The sequence below is a fragment of the Prinia subflava genome, chromosome Z (assembly GCF_021018805.1).
Source record: "Prinia subflava isolate CZ2003 ecotype Zambia chromosome Z, Cam_Psub_1.2, whole genome shotgun sequence".
NCBI classification, from domain to species: Eukaryota; Metazoa; Chordata; class Aves; order Passeriformes; family Cisticolidae; genus Prinia; species Prinia subflava.
In genome coordinates, this window is record NC_086283.1 from 55763958 (window position 1) to 55783670 (window position 19713).

At 42.6% G+C, this 19713-nt stretch overlaps 1 protein-coding gene across 1 annotated transcript in view; it reads right to left on the bottom strand.

The window, feature by feature from the left end:
- The window catches only part of CHSY3 (chondroitin sulfate synthase 3), a 146035-nt gene extending 131408 nt beyond the window's left edge, over positions 1-14627 (bottom strand). Inside the window, exons 1-2 of the mRNA XM_063422852.1 lie at positions 13765-14627; positions 11922-12205 (exon numbers count right to left, since the gene is read on the bottom strand). Of these exons, the coding sequence (XP_063278922.1) occupies positions 11922-12205; positions 13765-14479 (999 nt within the window). The 5' untranslated portion in view covers positions 14480-14627. The remainder of the gene's footprint in view (positions 1-11921; positions 12206-13764) is intronic.
- Between the last annotated feature and the right edge of the window lie 5086 nt (positions 14628-19713).

A 19713-nucleotide genomic window follows, 5' to 3' on the forward strand; every position in this document is an offset into this window, starting at 1 on the left:
AGCAGTAGGTCCCCAAATGATGTTCAGCAATGAAAAATTAACAATGAAGTTTTTTACTAAATTTGTGAGTTTAGTATTAAACTAAATAAGCAACAGCAAAGTTCTTTTAAATTGCAATGAGCAGGAAGTTCCTGCAGTTCTGGACTTACCCTGCAGGAATGCTACTTCTGAAGCATATTTTCATATAAAAAAAGAAGGCACCACCAGCATTCAGAACTATGAAAAATTTGACTGCTCCTACACTCAGAAACATATTTTAATATGGTTGTTTTGAGGTCCTCAGTTAAATTTTCCCCCTTCTAAACTCACTAAATTTTATCAGCATTTTATCAACACTATACATAGCTAATGGAAACCCTATTCTAATCAATGTGGATGATTGTGTTTTCACATCCCTCAATACACTAGCAAAAGACAGGCAGTAAGTGAATACTACAGAAAATAACTGGCATATTTAACAGAAACATAACAAGATTCTAATGCTGTGTTCTTATATGGGATGAGGGGCCTACATTACCAGACAGTTCTAAGCACAATTGCTATAGCAATAAACAGTCCCCAGAAAGAGTTGGTAACAAACTGACAAGTATTTATGGTCTTTACCATTATTTGCTCCCCAAAGTGGAGTAAAAAGGCAAATGCCAATACTCTGTATTATGCTTAAAAATATAAATAAATACGTACACACAAACATGTGCATACAAACATCTACACACACAGATAGAACACTAACACCACATCCTATCTTCAGGCAAAATCTCAGAAAATAAGTCCTACTTGTGTGAATGAAACCCAGTCACAAGCAGCTGATTAGTAGTAGCTGTTTTATAACTTGCCAAACTCAAACGCAAGTCAGTTGTCATTTCAAGCCACCTCCTTCCAGTATTTCCTCTCCTGCTTTGAGTATTCACACAATCATAGAATTTTCATGGTTGGAAGAGATTTTCGAGATCAAGGCCAGCCATCCACCCACAAACCACATCACCCAGCTTCAGATCTAGATGTGTCTCAAACACCTCCAGAGACAATAACTGCACCAGCTCCCAGGACAATCTATCCAAGTACCTGACCACCCTAACAGTGATAATTTTCTTCCAATATCTAATCTGATTCTCCTGTCTCAGCTGAAAACCATATCCTCTAATCCCCTGACTGCAGGCACACTAGAAGGGACTGACCTCCACTCACTACAGCCTCCTTTCAGGCAGATGCAGAGAGTGATGGGGTCCCCCCTGCGCTTCCTCGTCTTGTGATTAAATAAACCCAACTCCCTCAGCCATTCATCATAAGACATGTTTTCTAGTCCTTTCGTGAGCCTTGTTGACTTTCACTGGACAAGCTCCAGCACCTCTGTGTCCTGGAGGTGTGAGGGGGCCAAAACTGGACTCGAGGTGCAGCCTCAGCAATGCCAAGGACCGGAGGATGGTCACTCCCCTTGTCCTGCTGGCCACACTGTTCTTGGGTCAGCCCAAGATGCCATTGGCCTGGGCACACGCTGCCTCACAACGAGCACCCCCAAGTCCCTTTTTGCTGAGCAACTCTTAAGCCAATTCCCCCCAGCCTGTAGTGCTGCCTGGGTTTGCTGAGGGTAAAGTGCAGAACCCAGCACTTGGCCTTACTGAGCCTCATCCAGTTGTCCTCGGCCCATGGATCGAGTCTGTCCAGGTCTCTGTAGAGCCTGACTACCCTCGAGCAGATCGACACTCCCACCCTTTGTGTTGGTGGCCACCCTTTGTGGCTTTGTGTTGTCCACAAATTCACTGAGGGTGCCCTCAATCCCCATGTCCAGACCACCAATAAAGATGTTAAACAGGACTGGCACCAAAATCAGCTGGAGAGAACAGTGCTAGCAATCAGCCACCAACTGGATTTACCTCCATTCACCATAATGGTTTGGCCCAGCCATCCAGCGTTTTACCCATCAAAGAGTCCCCCCCATTCAAGACATGGACACTCAGTTTTTCTAGGAGGACTACAGCTAAAATCATAAAGCCACTACTGTTCAAAACATTTTTCCAACCATGAGTTAGGAAGCTCAGACTGGGTAAGTTGATAAGCATACTGCAAAAAGGACAATCTTAGCACACTCAAGGCTCTCTGCCCCACGAAGTCTATTCATGTTTTATATTTCCCTCCAGTGATAAATTGCCACCTTCGAGCATACATGCCAGCATCACAGCATGGCTAGGAACTTAAGAACAGAAAGGTGTTTATTCTTGGACTTAATAGGTTAAAACTAAGGCTAACAGATTTGGAAGAGGGGACATGAGCAACAACTTCTATGGCTAGGAGGGAGCAATGCCCAATGCATCGTTTTGGTACAGAAATCTTTCTGGAATGTAAAAACTACAATCAATTTTTGCAAGGAAGTAACAGACACACTTTAAGCAAGCCTGAAGCCTTAAATCCCACAAAAGGAATGCATAAACACTTATGTGGCTCTCTTGGACCCCTCAGTATTATGTATTTCAAAATTAATTTGTACCATTTGACCATATTTTCTATTCTAGTTAATTACCCTCAGTTAGATGTAATTTTCCTCCCTACCAAATGAATAAAAAAGAAACCACAAAAATATAGCACAGAAGAAAAGGATGCAGAATACTAGCGTCTATTTTAATTCCTTTTTGTGGGCCAGATTCATACCTAACAGATTATACAAAAACAACAATTAAATATTAATATTATTTAAAATATTAATATTAATATTATTAACAGTTAAGTATATGAAAAACACATTAAAAACCTGTTTCATATGCTGAGTTAAGCACTTTCCTATAAGCTTTGTCATCAGCTACATTTGTTTTAGCTAAATTTCCTGACTTCTGTAACTCACTGCACTTCAGCAAATTTTGCCCCAAACTGATAAAAAATGGCATAAAAGTCATTGTGTTTTGTCATGATCAACAATATGAACTTATGCAATTCTAGTAGGATAAGAGCTAGTCCATAATATGGGCCCTTTCTGTGATGAAAAGTCATTATGATAATAGGTGTACTAGAGTCTGCAGGAGTGAAGAAAAATACTTTCAAGGAAGGCTAAAAAAAGCTATGTTAAATTGAAGGCAAAAAATACATATATACAGAACAGAAAGACACAGATCTAACTGGAAATATAAATTTAAAATAAACTGAAAGTTAAATTCTTAAGCTTTACAATAGAGAGGCTGCAGTAACTACTTCGAAGCACAGCTTATTCTCCAAAGGACTTTGATGACCCAGGAAGCTTGGTCATTGCCTAGGCACAGGCTTTAATCACATGCATATGCACACATGCACATTTCTGTGCATGCAGAATTACAGTGTACGCCTCATGTAGCAGCAAAGGCCACATCTATTTCCACACTGCAGCCACACATACCACTAGATAAATGCTGCATTTCTTCAATGCGTTTGTTCATACACCATGAGGAGCTTGTTCACAGATGCTGCACTCAGAAAGGACCCCATGAACAAGTAGTTCTCTTATACCAGCAAATGCAGAGTCAAAAGAAGCAGTGTCCCTGGTGATCAGATTTTTGTCCTTCGGATGTTCAGATGTTGTCCTTGAACATTTGTAAAAAAAATAATAATTAAATAAAGAAAAAGGAAAATAGTTTAGAGACTCAAATGTTTTAAAAGCACAGCAAAGCACTTTAAAGCACTCCTGAAAATATAAAGCCTTTCAAAGTAACAAATACACACACCCAAAAAAAAAAAAAAAAATCCCAAACCAACCAAACAAAAAGCTTACTATCCTATTTTAAATTTATTAAAATGAACAGTTTCAAGTTTCTAAACAAAATGTCGCAAACTAAAAATTAAAACCTAACAGACAATCTATCCAGTCAGAACCTCAGGTTTCAGCTAGCAGTATTAAACTGTGTGGTTAAACCAACATACTCCAGAAGACTTAATTTAAGCCTCTTTTTTTTACATATTTTTAAGTGTTCATTTTACTAAAGGTAAAACTTCAACCAAGTTGAAAGTGTATCTCGAGTACTACATAACATGTATCTCCAATGTATCTCAACACCACTACTAAAAAAAAAAAAAAAAAAAAAAAAAAAAAAAAAAGGGTAACTCCTTTCCTAGGTTCATTTTAAGACTAAATCATACATAAAACAGCATTCAAGAAGCCTGTATCAGCTGCCAGGCAGCTTTTCCTCCTCCAGAATTTGCCCAAATTACATCTCCAGTTCAAGATGTTCTTTATTTTCAAAAGTATATGAATGCTTTAAAAGATTTCTTACAGGCACGCCAAAAATCTTTGCTTAGAGGAATACCCAGAAGCTAAAAATATTGCAGTGGGGGTGGAACTACACATTTATTTGCTCCCCAGTTCCAAATATGTGCTAAAAAGTGACCAACCTGGCACTCATCTTGAGCTTAAATCAGTACCTAGCACTGGTCTGATGGAATAAACACCTCAAAGCTGGCAATTCTTGCTACAATTTTGATATGTGAGGTATTCTTCACGTATTTTGTGTTATGCAATGCAATGAAGCAACTAAATAAAACATATTGCAGAGAATATGGTACAGCAGCATATGCTGATGATGAGTTAATATATGCCTTCTCACATAAGAACTGAAAAGAGCTGGCAAGTGCTTTGGTAATGAGAACTGTAAATAAAGCAAGAAGACTGCAAATGATCCAGCTACATTTTATGCCTAGTTGTGTACCTGAAGAAAACTCCCAAGAAAGATACTCTTCCCAAGGAAGAGTAGCTAGAAAGCTTATTCTTCTAAAAAAAGGTATATCCTCCTGTAGCATTACATTAAGTTTCAAGAGTACATTTAATTAGCTTTTATCTCAAATAATTTTTGTAACCCCCTTTGCTCACAACTTCCAGCCTCTCTCTTTTGTGAACATTTCAGTAGAAGTATGTCTTTTGATCTCAAAAGATGTGAAGTTGGAAAGTCAAAGTCAGGATAAAGTTCTCTGTGAGATCTTTCTAAGTTGGGATGAGCAGCAATAGAAAGAATAGCCCAGAACAAGTAACAAACCCTATCTACCCTGGGGGTCAGGAGGGAGCAGGAGGAAGCAACTTGTGGACTATCTGTGTCTTTGAGAAGCCTAAACACACTTTGAGTAACTCTCTACTATCTCATTTCAACTAACCATTCATCTTCAGAAAGGCTGAAGTAGGACAGTTTAACAAAACTGTTCGTCAAAGCATGACCAATTGCCACGATCAGATCTGTACATGTGAAACACGGTTATTTTAGAACTTGTAGCAAAGACAAAACTTTGAAGGTGTAGGTAATTCTGGAAATACCTATAGAAACTAATGCTTCCTGTGTGGTTAGCTTTACCTGATTTTAAGGTATAGAAAACTATTTCAGAAAAAAAGCAAACATAAGGGTTTCATCTTGCTTTGTTTCCTGAATTCACTTAAAGCAGACACTAATGCAATTATTCATCTGTTACTCTCATTTTAAAAATCAAGCTTATTCCTTGTACAGTAATAGGGCACTGTAAAGACCGATGATCTGATGGGTTTAAATGAAGTATCTCTCACAATAGTTGTGCCACAATTGCATCAGCTCATGACAAACACTTTTAAACATTTGAATACCTAGACTTCTGCACATCTGTGAAAGTACCACCTACAGATATTCAATAGGACAAAAATCTTGAGAAAGTATTTCCATGAAAATGACAGCAAACTTGAGGGGAAAAAATCTAACATTGTTAGCTTTGAACATTCAGAGACTCTGAGACTTCGTTGCAGAACTAAAGACACATTACTAATAATTTAGGAACCTTTTTCTTCTTGTCTGTGGGATCCTTTGGTAAGTCAAACAAGAGCTTATTCTTAAAGAGGAAAGTCTTTGAAATACTTGCTTTAAGAACATTCAAGCATTTCCAGCTGAGTCAAAAGCTGTTAGCTAGACCACTTTGTCCTCCACACAAAGGGCTGCTGTTAGATAAAAACACATTGGAAGGGAGGTGTAGCCATGCATTCTTCATAGCAGGGACATGAAAATATGCCCCAGAGTCTTTCAGTAGCTTGGTAACTCAGCACCAGGTGTCACAATTATACAGCTGTAAAACTCCAAAAAGGCACAAGTAATATTTCCTCTTGGAGCTTGAGCAGAAAACACGGGACACTAAACTGAAACCAAGACAGAAATATAAGAGACCTTAGCACTCAGTCAGGTGAGAAATGGCCCTCTTAGCTCTTGGGTCCACAGATCAGATGCCCTCATACAGTGGACCACAGCCACAGGCTTGTGTCTTCCTCTGCACCTCTCAGTGGTAGCTGTAGGAATGCCATCCTCATAATAAAGACACCAAAAAATGGGATCTCCAGCCTTTGCTGTTGTGCTGAGCTCAAGAGGAAACACTCATGAACATGCAAGTACCAGGGATGACTGCTTTCTCACCATGACGTTCTTCAACTTCCCAGCCAAGCTGATCATGGCAGGATCAAAAAGGGCTAAGAAGACAAGGAGCCCCCAGGGCCCATGAACCCGAGGGAGGCAGTGCCCTCAGGCAGTCTCCCCAAATTCCCCACACAAAAGAGCAAATTAATGACATACATTAATTATGTAGAAAGCCAGAGAAAGAGCAGGAAGTCTGCACAGCACAGTGAGGGCTAGCAGCTCCAGTGAGGACCAGACAGAGCCACACAGGGCAAGAGCAATGACCTGACTTAGCACCATGGTTACAGCAATAGGATATGCATTTAAGGATTTACAGTTATTTGTATCATGTACACACAGAAACACTATACTACAATAGTATGAAAATATAACTAATTCTTCTAACCAAGTGAGAATCACATAAAGTAAAGAAATTTGATAATTACAGTTAACATCATTAATCAGCTAGATATTGGTAACAAACAGTTAAGACAGCACACAAGCAATCTTGTATCAGAAAATGTCCATTTATGCAAAAAGTTCTAAAGCCTCTGGGATCATCTGATTTCTCTTCATATACCCTCAGAGATCTCTACTGCAAGGGTCTACTCTTCTATTCATTTTTATACTAGGATCACTGAGACCTCACTCTATGTTTTCATGGTTTTTTTTAAAGTATTGGCTACATTTATGTAACTAGCTAATGACATTGTCCAAATTCAACAGCTTAAGTGGGGGTGGGCACTGCTGCTTGAAGACTGATCATTCCAGTGCCCAAAATGCAAATTACTGTCCTGTCATCATTAAGGCACACACACCTCTAATGCTTCTGTTTGTAGGGTTGAACTCAAAGCTTAGTGCTGATCTTCACCAAAGAGAGAGATAAAGCCTCAATTGAGAGATTAAAATACATCAGGAAGGAAAACTTAAATTAAAACAGAAAATATAAAATATTTTTAGAGGAAGAGACATAAAACAGTTTACAAAATTCTAGTACCACCAGAGACAGTCGAAATACCAATGCACTGTAAAGGAAAAGTTTCTGAGTACACAGCTTGATCCAAAGAAGCATTTTCCCATTAAATTTACTGTAATATTTACTGTAACTACTGGGAATCAACAACAAATGGGATAAGAGAGAGGTTTTTTACTAAAAGAATGTAGTAATGAGACTGTATTCTATGGTTGTCCTTGAACTTTGAAAACAAAGGGAGGAAAAAAACAATGGGAAAAACAGATATATATTTTATGTGGACTACCAAAGTATGTACAAAGTACTATACTTTCTTTAAACATCAACCTTTACAATACCAAAGGATCAATATTGTATAGGATGCTTCGAAGGAATGTAGGTTTTAACTCTAAAGTGAACATAGCACTGGACTTGATAATCCTTATGGGTCTCTTCTATCTTATGATATGTCATATGATTTTCATCTATAAAAAGAGGAAAAAGGCTATAAAAATAAAAGCTTTGCAATCATTTGAATATATGTTACAAATACACCAACGAATTGTCTTTAGATATCTTATGCTGCATTAGACATTTTTCATCTTCTAAAAAACCACATTCTTTGATAGTATTTACACCCTGACAATGTCTTCTTCAATTGTTATAGCCACTTATTTCATACATAGCATTTTATTTAGTCATTTTATGGAACTACACTATTTGATCTATTGAAATCTCAGGTTATAAATTACAAAATAGTCTTCTGAAGCCCAAAATATATTTTTAAAAAAAGGGGAAGAAGGGAAAAGAGATAAAGCAACCAGCCCTTTATTTCAAATCATCCTCTATACTCAAGTCCCTCTCAAACAGCAAAATGAGGAAATACACAGCATCTCAGCTTTTTAACTGTATTTTTGTTTTCGAAAGAATAGAAAATATATGACTCACTAAAATCAATCCAATTTCTTCATTCCTTTAAAATAAAAACATTTGAAGGTTTCAAAATTAGCGGAAGAGAATGATAGCTTGAAATACAGATTCTGAAAACTAATCAAAAGGCCCTTTTAATCTTCAGTTTCTGATTTGGGGAAGCAGAAGATGCTATGACCTTACAAAAGCTAATGGACTTTTTAAAGAATTACTTTGAACAAATTTGTTATGTTTATTCAGCATCATCAAAACTAAGGATAAATTAAAATATAATTGAAAAAATATACAAGAACAAGGGTGGATCTTCTGTAGAAAAAAAGCAATCCATCCAAAACACACTTCTAGCATACCTTCTCATGAAGCAAGGAAATGGTTTAGATTTAGGCTACAGTTTAGCTATTGCTTCCAGACAATTTGAATCTAAGCTGCTGTCAAGACAGCAGTTTTACACCTTTCTGACTATGACCACCTCTTATTCTCCTGATGCTCATGCTCAGCAAAGTGGATCCTGTCCCTTTTCCAGCTCACCACAGGGCTGCACGAGTCTACCAGAACAGGACAGCAACCAAAAAGAGACATTAACCTGAGTGTCCTCCTCTTTCTGTCCTCCATTTTTCACAAAGACCCAAAAACACTGTCATTAAATTCACTCTGTCAGCAATCTAATGACTAATTCTTTATTTAGAGTGGAGGAGCTCCATCAGCAGAGACAGAGAAAGGCTCATCACCTCAGCTGTGAGTCACTTGGTACGTGGGAAACCCAATCTTTAGCGCTGGCTTCAAACCTGGAAGAATTAGAATTTAACTCTAGAAAGCTCAAAACATAAGATTGGCTCACTGCAGGCTCATAATTTTTTTTCTTATTCATTCTTACAACAACAACAACAAAACTTTAAAAAAATTAAATGCCAAAGTTGTTACCCTTTTCTTGTCAGCAAGCATATTATGCATATGAGCTACCATATGCTTACTGGCTAACCCTAAGTAGCAGCAGAACAAACTCTGACAGGCAGCCAGTCAACTACATCAGCTGAGCCACCTAGCAAAGATCAAGCATTTTTAGGTTTTCTCAGCAAGTCTTTGACTTTCCAATTCAGTTCTTAGAAAAGAAATCTAGTAAAAAATAAGGCAACAGTGATTCAACTCTTCTGGAGCTACAAAGCTCCTATGAATTTTAATGTAATGGTTTCCAGCTTACATTGGTCTTTACCAACACACACAAAATACAAATTATCCATCTTACCAAAATCAACTAAGCTCATATTAATCTTGCAGCTCAACAGGATTCGGCTTAATACTTACACAGAACAAGAGGACTTCAGGACAAAAGTGCAACTGGCCATACAGGAAATCCTGGCCCCAATCCTAGATTTTGTACACATGTATCTGAAGGAATATTCCCCTTCCAGCAAACAGAGAATTTTTCTGATCTAACACAGGAATGAAAAAGCACACCGAAACAGTTTCAGTGTCCCAGGGAAAAAAAAAATCACTCTTTTCACCAAATCAGTCTAGCAATCTGCAACATACAGATCTGCTCAGGTGGAGTATCATACTGATGCAACTAAACTATACACAAACTATGCCAAGGCACAAATGCAGCTTCTCTTTCCAGACACCCCATTTCCCTCCTTCCCACCCAAATAGGTTTAAATGCTGGGATAACATCCTAAGCAGCTTTGTCCTAATCATCTGCATTTTCCCAAGCAGCTTCTGCACTGGCAACAGAGTCAAAGATTCTTCAGAATCAGACAGAAATACTGGCCAGAAATTAGTAGACCTATTGCAATGCCCAGCACATTTTTTTCTTCTGTTCTTTATTACATAGACCTAAGTCCTTTAAGAGCAACTGACAACCAAGATTGGTGTCACTCTATTCCAGATCCCATACAAGCATGAGTTTTTTTCAAAAAATCTGTTTTCAGGCCTCAATCCTACCATAAAAAACTCAGCTTCTGGGCAGTCATATGAATCAGTCTCCAAAACTGTATTTTTTTGTTCCATGCCCCTTAAGATCAATGCCTGGAGCCAACATTTCCTGACACTCAACATCAAAATACATTGTAACCATGATGACAATACGATCAGTTTTCTTCCCTTCCACAGATTTTTTCCCCAAGTCAAGCCATAAAAACAAAACCCCTTCTACGATACAACTGTCAAGGCACAATCTTAATGCTGCCACCTGATACAGATCAGCAAGCATACATGCCCATAAGGACTGGAAAATAGCTTTGTACAGACACAGCCCAACACAGCAGTGTGTAAGATTAGGCTGCTGATGTTCCATGCAATTTGTATGTCTGATTAGGAACCACAGGTCCCATACAGTTCTACACGGATTTCTGTCAACACCATAAATGCCTTCCCTGCTCTGCCAGAGCAACACGTGTATTATCTCAGAGATGCATTTACAACTCATAATGAAATAGTCTCAAAAAGCATCTTTCTGTTGTGAAGTAAAGAAGATTTGCCCCTCTAAGATTTCTACCTAATTAGTATCAAGCATGTAGTATTTTCTTTAGTTCACCTGTTTACATACACTGGAGCCTATCAAACCAATTTATAAATGGTCACCTTTCCCTGGACCATTCAGAAAAATGCTGTTACACAAAATTAATTCTTTTTTCCAACTTTTTGACACTAAATACCACATAACCTGTTTCTGTGGCCCATTTAAATGATTTTTTTCCTAATTAATGAGGGAGCACCACAAAAGCAAGCACATAATAATATTAAAGAATTGGTCAAAATAAGTGAAATCATATTCATCATATTAGGTTTCACCCTTTACTTTGTCTTGTAGTTGTATGCTCAGCCCATCTATGAAGATGGTCTTGCAAATAACCACAATAATTCCAGAGAAACCAGCATGAATTTTAGTTACGGCATTGCAGATAAACTTTTTGGGTACTGCAATAGACCCCTGCTGCTTTAGAAAATGCTACTACTGAATGAAGTAATTTGTTCCTAAAATTACTTCAGCATAGGAAAATTTGTTACACTGCACGTGTTCTTAATCCATTTTAACACTGTTCTATACTAAGAAAAACACTATTATAGTTGTATCATAGAAAGGCAGTGTAACAAATTTCATTTCTGTACAAAAAAAAAAAAAAAAAAAAAAACACCCAAAAAAAAAACCAAAAAACAAAAAAACCCACAACCAAAACAGCACCTATTTCTGCCTTTATCAATAATGAACTTGAATAAAATACATCTGACTAGCTAAGAAAATACAGGCAATTCTTCAAATGCCACAAGATATTTTAAGATACTGTGATGCATAGCAAACAGATATGCCTCACATTTATCCAAACTTGAAAAGATCTGTTTAAAACAACCTGTCCTGCATATGTATCAAATACAACAGCTTCCTGTCAAGGATTGCCTTGAAATTCTCTGGGTAATGCTCTAGCAAATTACAGCATAGCAACGCTCTACGCTTACAACATGGCTGCAGTAATTGTTACCAACAAAAACGGTAAGACACAAGTACAAATAAATATGATTACAGCAATATGCTGTGGATGTTTTCCTCTCTTTTTCCTTATAGTCTGCAGTTCACATTCTGATGCACACACTGGAAGATAATTAAGGTGGGAAGAGATTACAGATACAGCTACTTACCTTGCGAGATGGAAAACTCTGTAAACAAAAAGCACACTACAATTTACCCTGTCGCTTACCTCGTAGGACCAAACGCACTGAGTTCCTCCAAACCTCCGGACACACCTGCCCACTTCCACATCCTCATGAGTGGTGTACATTTCTCGAAGGCATTCACCTATATGTGGCACCATCCTCCGGAGAACTTCCCGGCTGAAGATCATTCCTGGCCCTCCCATGCAGAAATTTTCTCCAGGCTCCAGCCCCAGTTTCCCGAGTTCTTCAATATTACCCAGACCGGTCTGCCCCAAATACAGAGGTTTACTGCTGTTCAGTGAGCGAAGAAACTCCTCCAATTTTTCACCTGATAAAAACACAAGATCATTGTTATTTCTCTGACTACTCTGCCAGCCATCTCTTTTTCTGTACTTCAGGTTTTTATTAAAAATATAACATGTACCTGAGACTGTAGGAGGAAGTCACCTCCATAGCAATATCCTACACCTCACAGAAAACATTCTTGGACAAGTTCACAGGTTTTTTTTTAAATTAATGTTACAATGACATTTTCCTTCCAGCCAAAAGCTGGAATATGATCAAAACTTAATTTTTAACAGTGAACTTTGTTCTGTTCAAACAATACTGATGGAAAGCACTCTCTAGTATAAAAGTCCCTAAAGTTGGACATACAGCTCCAGGCTGGGGAGGAAATGGAGTGGATGGGAAATACCAGGTAAGATTTTAATAGGATTATTTTTTGAAAATACCAGAGCAAATCTAAATTAACTAAGAAAAACATGTTTCATTAATCACTAATCCTTGGAAAGAAAGTAAAACTCTTGCTAGTTTCAAATAGTTTCAGTGCTACAATGTTTATACAGTTTACTTCAAATCCCTTAGCTAGTTATTTTAGGAAACTTTATTTAGTATTTATCTGAAATTAAAGTTTCTGGATAGGTTTAATTTGGTACCATGTAATCAGTTAATGACAGGTTCAGCACAACTTCAAAATTAGCTCAAAGAAAACACAACTTTACATCTACAACTGAATGTGTATACATATACACATGTGTACATCTGCAAGTATTTGACAGCTGAATGACAGCTGATGAGCAGGCAGCTCATTAAGCGACTCAAAATTACGTGACAAACAAGGAAGGGTACAGCCACCACCACTTAAAACAGTGTAAGCAGCCAAGCTCACAACCTGGGTTTTTGCTTTCAACTTCAGTTTCCCTTTCCTAAGCGCGGGACACGGCACGAACAATGCCAGCCTCAAGAGTAGACCGAAAGGAAGCAGGCTGCAGAACATCACGTCCTGACGATGCCACGAAACTCGCACGGGAGCGGGGCTGGCGCTGCCCGGAGGCACCCGCTGCCCTGCACAGCAGCTTCACTCGGAGAGCTGGCACCGGTGACAGCAGCACGGCTCCCGAGCAGTCCCGCACCGACTCCACCGGGGGGACCAGGGCGAGGCGGGACCGCCAGACACCCTGCGGTCGGTGGTGGATCCTGCACTGCTCCGCGGCCCGCCGGACCACGGCGGGGCTCGTCCGGAGGATCGCCACGGAACCGAGGGCGGGACGGCGGCACTGGGACCACACGCCCATCCAAGGGACCGCTCACCGTGCCCGGCGTGGTCCAACCCGCAGTATTAGCTCTCCAAAGAGTGGCGGATTCCGCAGAGAGGGCCCAGCCGGGGAACGTCGGGATTCCCCCAGGGATGAGGCGGCTCACCATGCCCCGCACACTGGGGCTGGAAGCAAACGCCGGCGGGGCGGTGGCAGGTCGAAGAACCCCATGCTCTCCCCGACCCAAGGCGGGAACCGAATCTCTCCCCGACCCACCGTGTAACTCCGCCGGGCTCCCAGACACCGCTCCCCCTCCCCGCTGCCTCCCGCCGGCGGGATGCACCCCGGTCACCTTTTATGTAGACGTCGTCGTCCGCCCGCATGAACCACTCGTACTTGTCCAGGTAGTGGTCGTGCATGTACTTGATCATCATGAAGGACTTCTTTTGCGGCGGATAAGAGTCGTCCACTCCCGGCAGTGCGACGACGGGCAGCGGGGGCATCCCGGGGGGCGCGGCGGAGCCCTGGCTGGAGAAGAACTCCACGCGGCCCGGCACTGAGGGCGCCCACGTCCGCTGCGCCGCCACCGCCCGACTGCCCAGGTACTTCTGGGCCGTCATCACCCCCACGTAGAGGAAGTTGCGGGGCTTGGTGCAGCCCTGGGCGCCCCCCCAGTCACCGCTCCCGTTGTGGCTGCCGCCAGGCCGGCCGCTCCGCTTCTCGCCACCTTCGTCCTCCTCCTCCGGCTCCCCTTCCCCGCCGGCAGCGGGGCTGGAGACCGTGCCCTCCGCCGCCGCCGGCGGCAGCTCCCAGGGGCTGCTCCTGAAACTCGTGCCGCCCAGCACCGCCGCTGCCCCCGGCGGCGCCTGCTGCCCGCCCGCCGCCGCCGCGCCCCGGGCCGCCCCCGGCCCCGCCGCGCGGCCGTAGTACGAGCAGAGGCTGGCGCCGCGCCGCTTCTTCTCGCTGAGCTCGGCCACTCTAGGGGCGATGAGCCAGGAGGCGGCGGTGAAACCCAGCACCAGCCCCAGAACCACGCTCAGCCAGGGTCTCCGGGATCGCGCTGCCATGTCGCGGGCGGGGCGGCTCCCGGAGCGGCGCTGCCGCCGCCGCCGTCCCGCCGGAGGCGACCCCCGTCCCGCGGCGGCTTCAGGCGCGGCGTCTCCGGCCGCGGCTCCCTGCCCCGCCGCGGCGGCCCGGGCGGCTGCGCTGCTCCCGAGTCAAACTTCTGCGGGCGGGAGGCGGCGGAGCGCGAGCGGCGGCGCCTGGGCTCCGCTGGCACCTTGTCCCCGCCGCGGCTGGTCCCTCCCTGCCCCTCCCACCGCTCAGCCTCCTCCGCCCCGGCCCCCGCGCAGCGCCCGCCGCCTTCCTCCGTGGCTGCCGAGCGCCTCACCCCGGAGGGCGCCGCCGGCGCCCGAGCTGCGCCGGAGAAGTGGCGGCCGCCGCCGCCTCTCCGGAAGGAAACGATTTTTTCAGATGCCTCTCGCCGATCCCCCGCGCCGCGGCCTCGGCACCCGGACCGGCCCCGCCGCCCGCCGGCGACCCTCCTGCCCGCTGGGGCGGGGCAGGGCGGGCCCGGGGCCGCCCGCCGGGCGGTGCGGAGGGGTGGGGCTGCCCCCGGCAGCCTCGCTTGTCTCTGGATCCCCCGGTGCGTCCCGAGCCGCTGTCGCAGCGGGCGAGGCCGGGGTCTCGTCAGCGGCCGCCGCTCCGCACCATCCGAAGGCAGCCCCGGGGAGCCGGACAGGACCGTTCCGTCCGGTCGGCTCCTCCAGAGGGGTGGTCGTGAAACGCAGCTCCGGGAGAAAGAAACCCTGTCCGCTGTCCCCGCTCTGGCCTCTCTGCTTGCTGCCTTCGACCCCAGCTAAGAGTGCCTTTTCCTGTGGCGTGGATTCCCACTGCCTGAGTATATCATTGTATGAGTAATGTTAGTATTACTGGTATGGATAATACTGCTTTGGTTCTCATTAGGTCCAAGACCCTGGAGCATTGCTTCCTCATCCTCCTGACCTCTGGGCAACCTCTTGGTAACGACACTGTCCACAGTCCAGGATGACTGACAGCAGGAATTAAACGTTCAGGATGCTGTGCCTATAGGGACAGTTTTAATCTGAAGTTTAAGGTTACTTGCATATCCTCCACATTTACATGCATCCCTTATTTAATAGTGCAAGATGTCTATCTCCAACAAAAGCCATAAATTGGTCCTCACATCCATTTGTCTTTCACTGAAATATGTCCATACAACAGATCCAGTTGCATATATTTAATAGTTTTCAGCAAACCCACCAATTTTTGTGGCTAATCTCTGGCGTGTGTCTATCACTCCTTGAGACTTTATCAATCATCAGACACATGTCAGTGTGGGAGGAGGAGTATGGAAGCTTGTGCTCTGTGATGTTAGTAAAAGTATGCAAATAATGTGAGCAAAATTTCAAGCCTTTTTGGAAAAAGACAGAGAGTTTTTACCCACCTAGCAAAGCAAGTCTACTCTCCATAGTCTTTAACTGTGAAGAGGTCACTTACTGAAGTAATTTGCAGTTTTTCCATGTGACTCCGCCACATGCAGGGAGCAGGCTGTGTGCTCTTTGTGTTTTTGAGATGTGGAACCATCAGGCTCAGGAAACACACCCTTATGGCTTCCTCCGGACCGAGTGTCCTTTCCAAGCAGTCCACCTTTAATTTCCTCCCCATGTGCGCACAGGCTGGCACGTTTATGACATCGATCAGTGAGGCACTAGGCATTCACTTCAGCTATCACCCCTGAGAACAACAGCCCAAGTGTTGTGTCTGGAATTTATGAACACTACCCCAGATGTTGTGTGAGCAACAAGGTAGCAGATCCTGTGTCTGTCTTCCCCAGGCTAGTAACAGACAAGCTAAGTGGAAAGGATGTCCTCCAGAAAATCTTTGCAATGGCATTGGGAATTACCAGTGTTATGAGTGTCTCAGCTTTCCATATGAGCCTTGCATTTTAAAATGCTATCTCCCAACCCTTCCCTCTGGCTCCTTGCAAACAGTTGGGAGTTGCTGGGCCGTGGTGAGTCATGTGCAGTACAGCCTCCAAGTAAGGGTTCCTTGAGACCTACTGAGCCCCATCATAATGATGTCATAAATTTTCAGACAACTCACTGCTCTGGGGTTGCAGAGGTACAATGTATGGCACTAAGGCACTTCCCTTGCTTATGCATATACTGAAATTACTCCAGTCAGTGTCAGCTGCACCAGCTCCTCAGATCTGACAGCTCCTATTCTTGTCAGAAAAAGAGCAGGTAAACACCATGAGAGGTGACTATAAAGCCATTTACACACTTCCAAGTTTAAGATTGGACCCCAAGGTGATGTGCAGTATCAAAATAATCTATAAAGAAATTGAATATAAGGTGTGTATCTATCTGAATTTATATTTCTAGTTCTAATACTATTCCCGTATTATGATACACTGCAGAGAAATCTGTTCAAGGTTTGTGGGATTTAATGGACACAGACATAGCCTGGACCACTTTTATAGGAGCAATGGTGGCATCTAGTGGTTAACAATAACAGTCCTATACCTGTATTCAGAATGCCTTTAAAAATCATGTAAAGGGCATCTCTAAAACACCAGATATATATTATGTTAATTACAGCCATAGGTGGAAAGCACTGACTAAATCCAGCTGCTCTTTAAGTGTTCCGCTGAGAAAGAATAAGGGTGGTGAATGCCATTTTCAAAACCAAAAATAAAAGCCTCAAAAAAAGTGGTGGCAAGTGGATATGCTTGATGCAAAAAAGGAGAAATTTAGGACTGCAATGTATTTTATTGAGAGGACTGGAGCTATTTCTATCACTAATCAGACAAATGTAAAAATATGCAGTAGGGTGGTAGTGTTCAAATCCAAACCAAAACTTTTTCACTGTTTTTTCATTATTCTTTAAAATATCACCACAAATAAGTTAATAACACCCTTTTAGGTGTGTGAGATTAAAAAAACGTTTGAGCATTTGGCTCTAAGTGATGGAAAATAATGTGCTCACCTCACAAAAATAGCTCATATCAGAGCTAGTACAGCTACCTGCAAAAGATAAAGAAATATCGATTGTCTTTGTAAAGCAAACTTACAAGAACTCTTAAGCCTGAAATTCCCCTTGGGCATTTGGTTTCATTAAGGAGGCATAAAGATATCATTTACAGAGCAGTAGTTGTAGCTGCCAACCATCCTATAACATTTTTGTAGGCATATTCATTGATACACCTGGGTAATTATATGCATTAAAGATATCTTAACAAATAAATAATATTTAGTCTTTATTTCTATGTTCCAAAACTCCTCAGGGTTTATAGCTGAGTTTGGTATTTTTACATTGTGTTTGCATTACTGCAACATCTGGCTCTATAACCATTTGCATTTCTATGTATCATTTTATTTTGGAATGTATGTCCAATCTAGTAACTCTCACAGACATCCAACTGAATATGGTTAAAGCCTTTTCTATTTATTTTACTGGGCACTGCACAGCCAGATCTTGGATAAATATACCCCTTTCTTTCAAGAGAGATCAGCTCCTTATGTCCTTATGGTCTGTCTTGGTTTGAAAAACAGGTGTCTACCAAGGAAGGCAGAAATGTCCCTTAGAATGGGGAAAAAAATTACCCCCTTCCCTCTATTTATAACTTTTATAATTATTATAACTTTGAAATTAAGGGGCTTTCAGGTAGATATGGGAAAAGGAATAACAGTTCTTTACTAGTATGTATGTGTGTAACAAGGCAAACAAACAACAACAGCGGAGACAACAACAAGAACCAGAAGAACAAAGCACCTCTGAGGATGACTTTTGGTTGACTTTTCCCCCCCTTCTTACCATTCTCCCTGGCAGGAGGTGGGTTTTGGTGAGACCAGGGAAGGTGACTTCCCAGTTAGCAGTGCCCTCCCTGTACCTGTGGAAACCCTTGATCAGCGTAGCTCAGTATCGCTGTTTACACAACACAGGTGCAATTTATTTAAAGAATATGAGACTTCCTGGGGTTTCAAACCGAAATTGGTAGGGTGAAGTTAAGACTAAATATCTCGTGCAAACCCTTTTCCTGCCTCCTGTGAAGCAGCACTTGGGAAGTGAATACTACCTGCCGGTGCCACGGGAAGCACTGAGCAGTGGGAGGCTCGGAGATCCCGGGGTTTTCCCCGAGGCTCCCGAGCAGCTGGTGGAAGGGCCCTTTCTTTGGCGAGGCAGGCTGTTCCGCAGGTCCCAGTGCGGAGCCCACGAGCAGAGCTCGCTCACGGCAGAGGAAGGCAGAGGGGGACGGAGCCTCCCAGCGGTGGCGAATCCTCCCTAGAGCGGCCGCAGCCTCTCTCCCCTTCGATACACCGAGAGAGGGAGAGGAGCCGAGCCCAGCCCCTCATCCTGGTATCTTTGCCCTTCTAGGTGAAGGGAGTAGCCAGCTGCACCCCTCCTCCTCCTCCTCCTCCTCCCAGCCACATCTTTTTTTTTTCTCTTAAGTATCGGTAGCTATTGTTTCTTAGCAACAGGACAAAATTTCATGAGAGAAAGAAACAAAAGGAATAAACTAACCCCAAACACAGTCTTACCAGAATTCCCTCGCACAGAAATTACAGCTAGTACAGCAGGAGGCCAACTGCAATGTCTTGCTCCTTCACTACTGTCTGCAGAGCCAATTCTGATGCTCATATATTCAGTCCTGTTCCAGACTGACATCAGTGAAGTGCAACAGGTATTACTAAAAACAAAACCTTTGTATCTTCTAGAATTATTTGTCATTCTGAAATCCATCAGTAATTAAAATTTTAGATTCAAGATGATTTTGCAACATCAACAATTACTAAACCCATAATTCATTTGGGGGAAACGAACAAACTACATGATCTGCAATTTCATTAAAGAAAAGTGTGGAGCTTCATACTCAAATAAAAACAAAATTTAAATGATGGGATAGACTATGCTGGGAATTCTGTACTTCTGAAAATCCATTTAGATTTAACATTTTCTCCATTATTTATGAAAAATATTATTGCATAAATGTTTATATGGGCAATTTATAAGAAAATTTATTTAATCTGCTTTATTTTACTGCTATTTCAAACTGTTTATCTCGTCTGTACTTTGTAGTTGTGTTTCCTCTCTTCTTAGAATAGAAATAAATGAGAAAAAAAATCACTCTCTTTTACGAATAGACTTCCGTATATGGCTCCCACATCTCTATGGGATACACTAAAAGGTTCTGCGTGGTGGACAGCAGGGTTTACTCTCTTTCTTCTCAGGTACCCCCATAGCCATGGACTAGAATGGAAGACATGGTCTCAAGTGG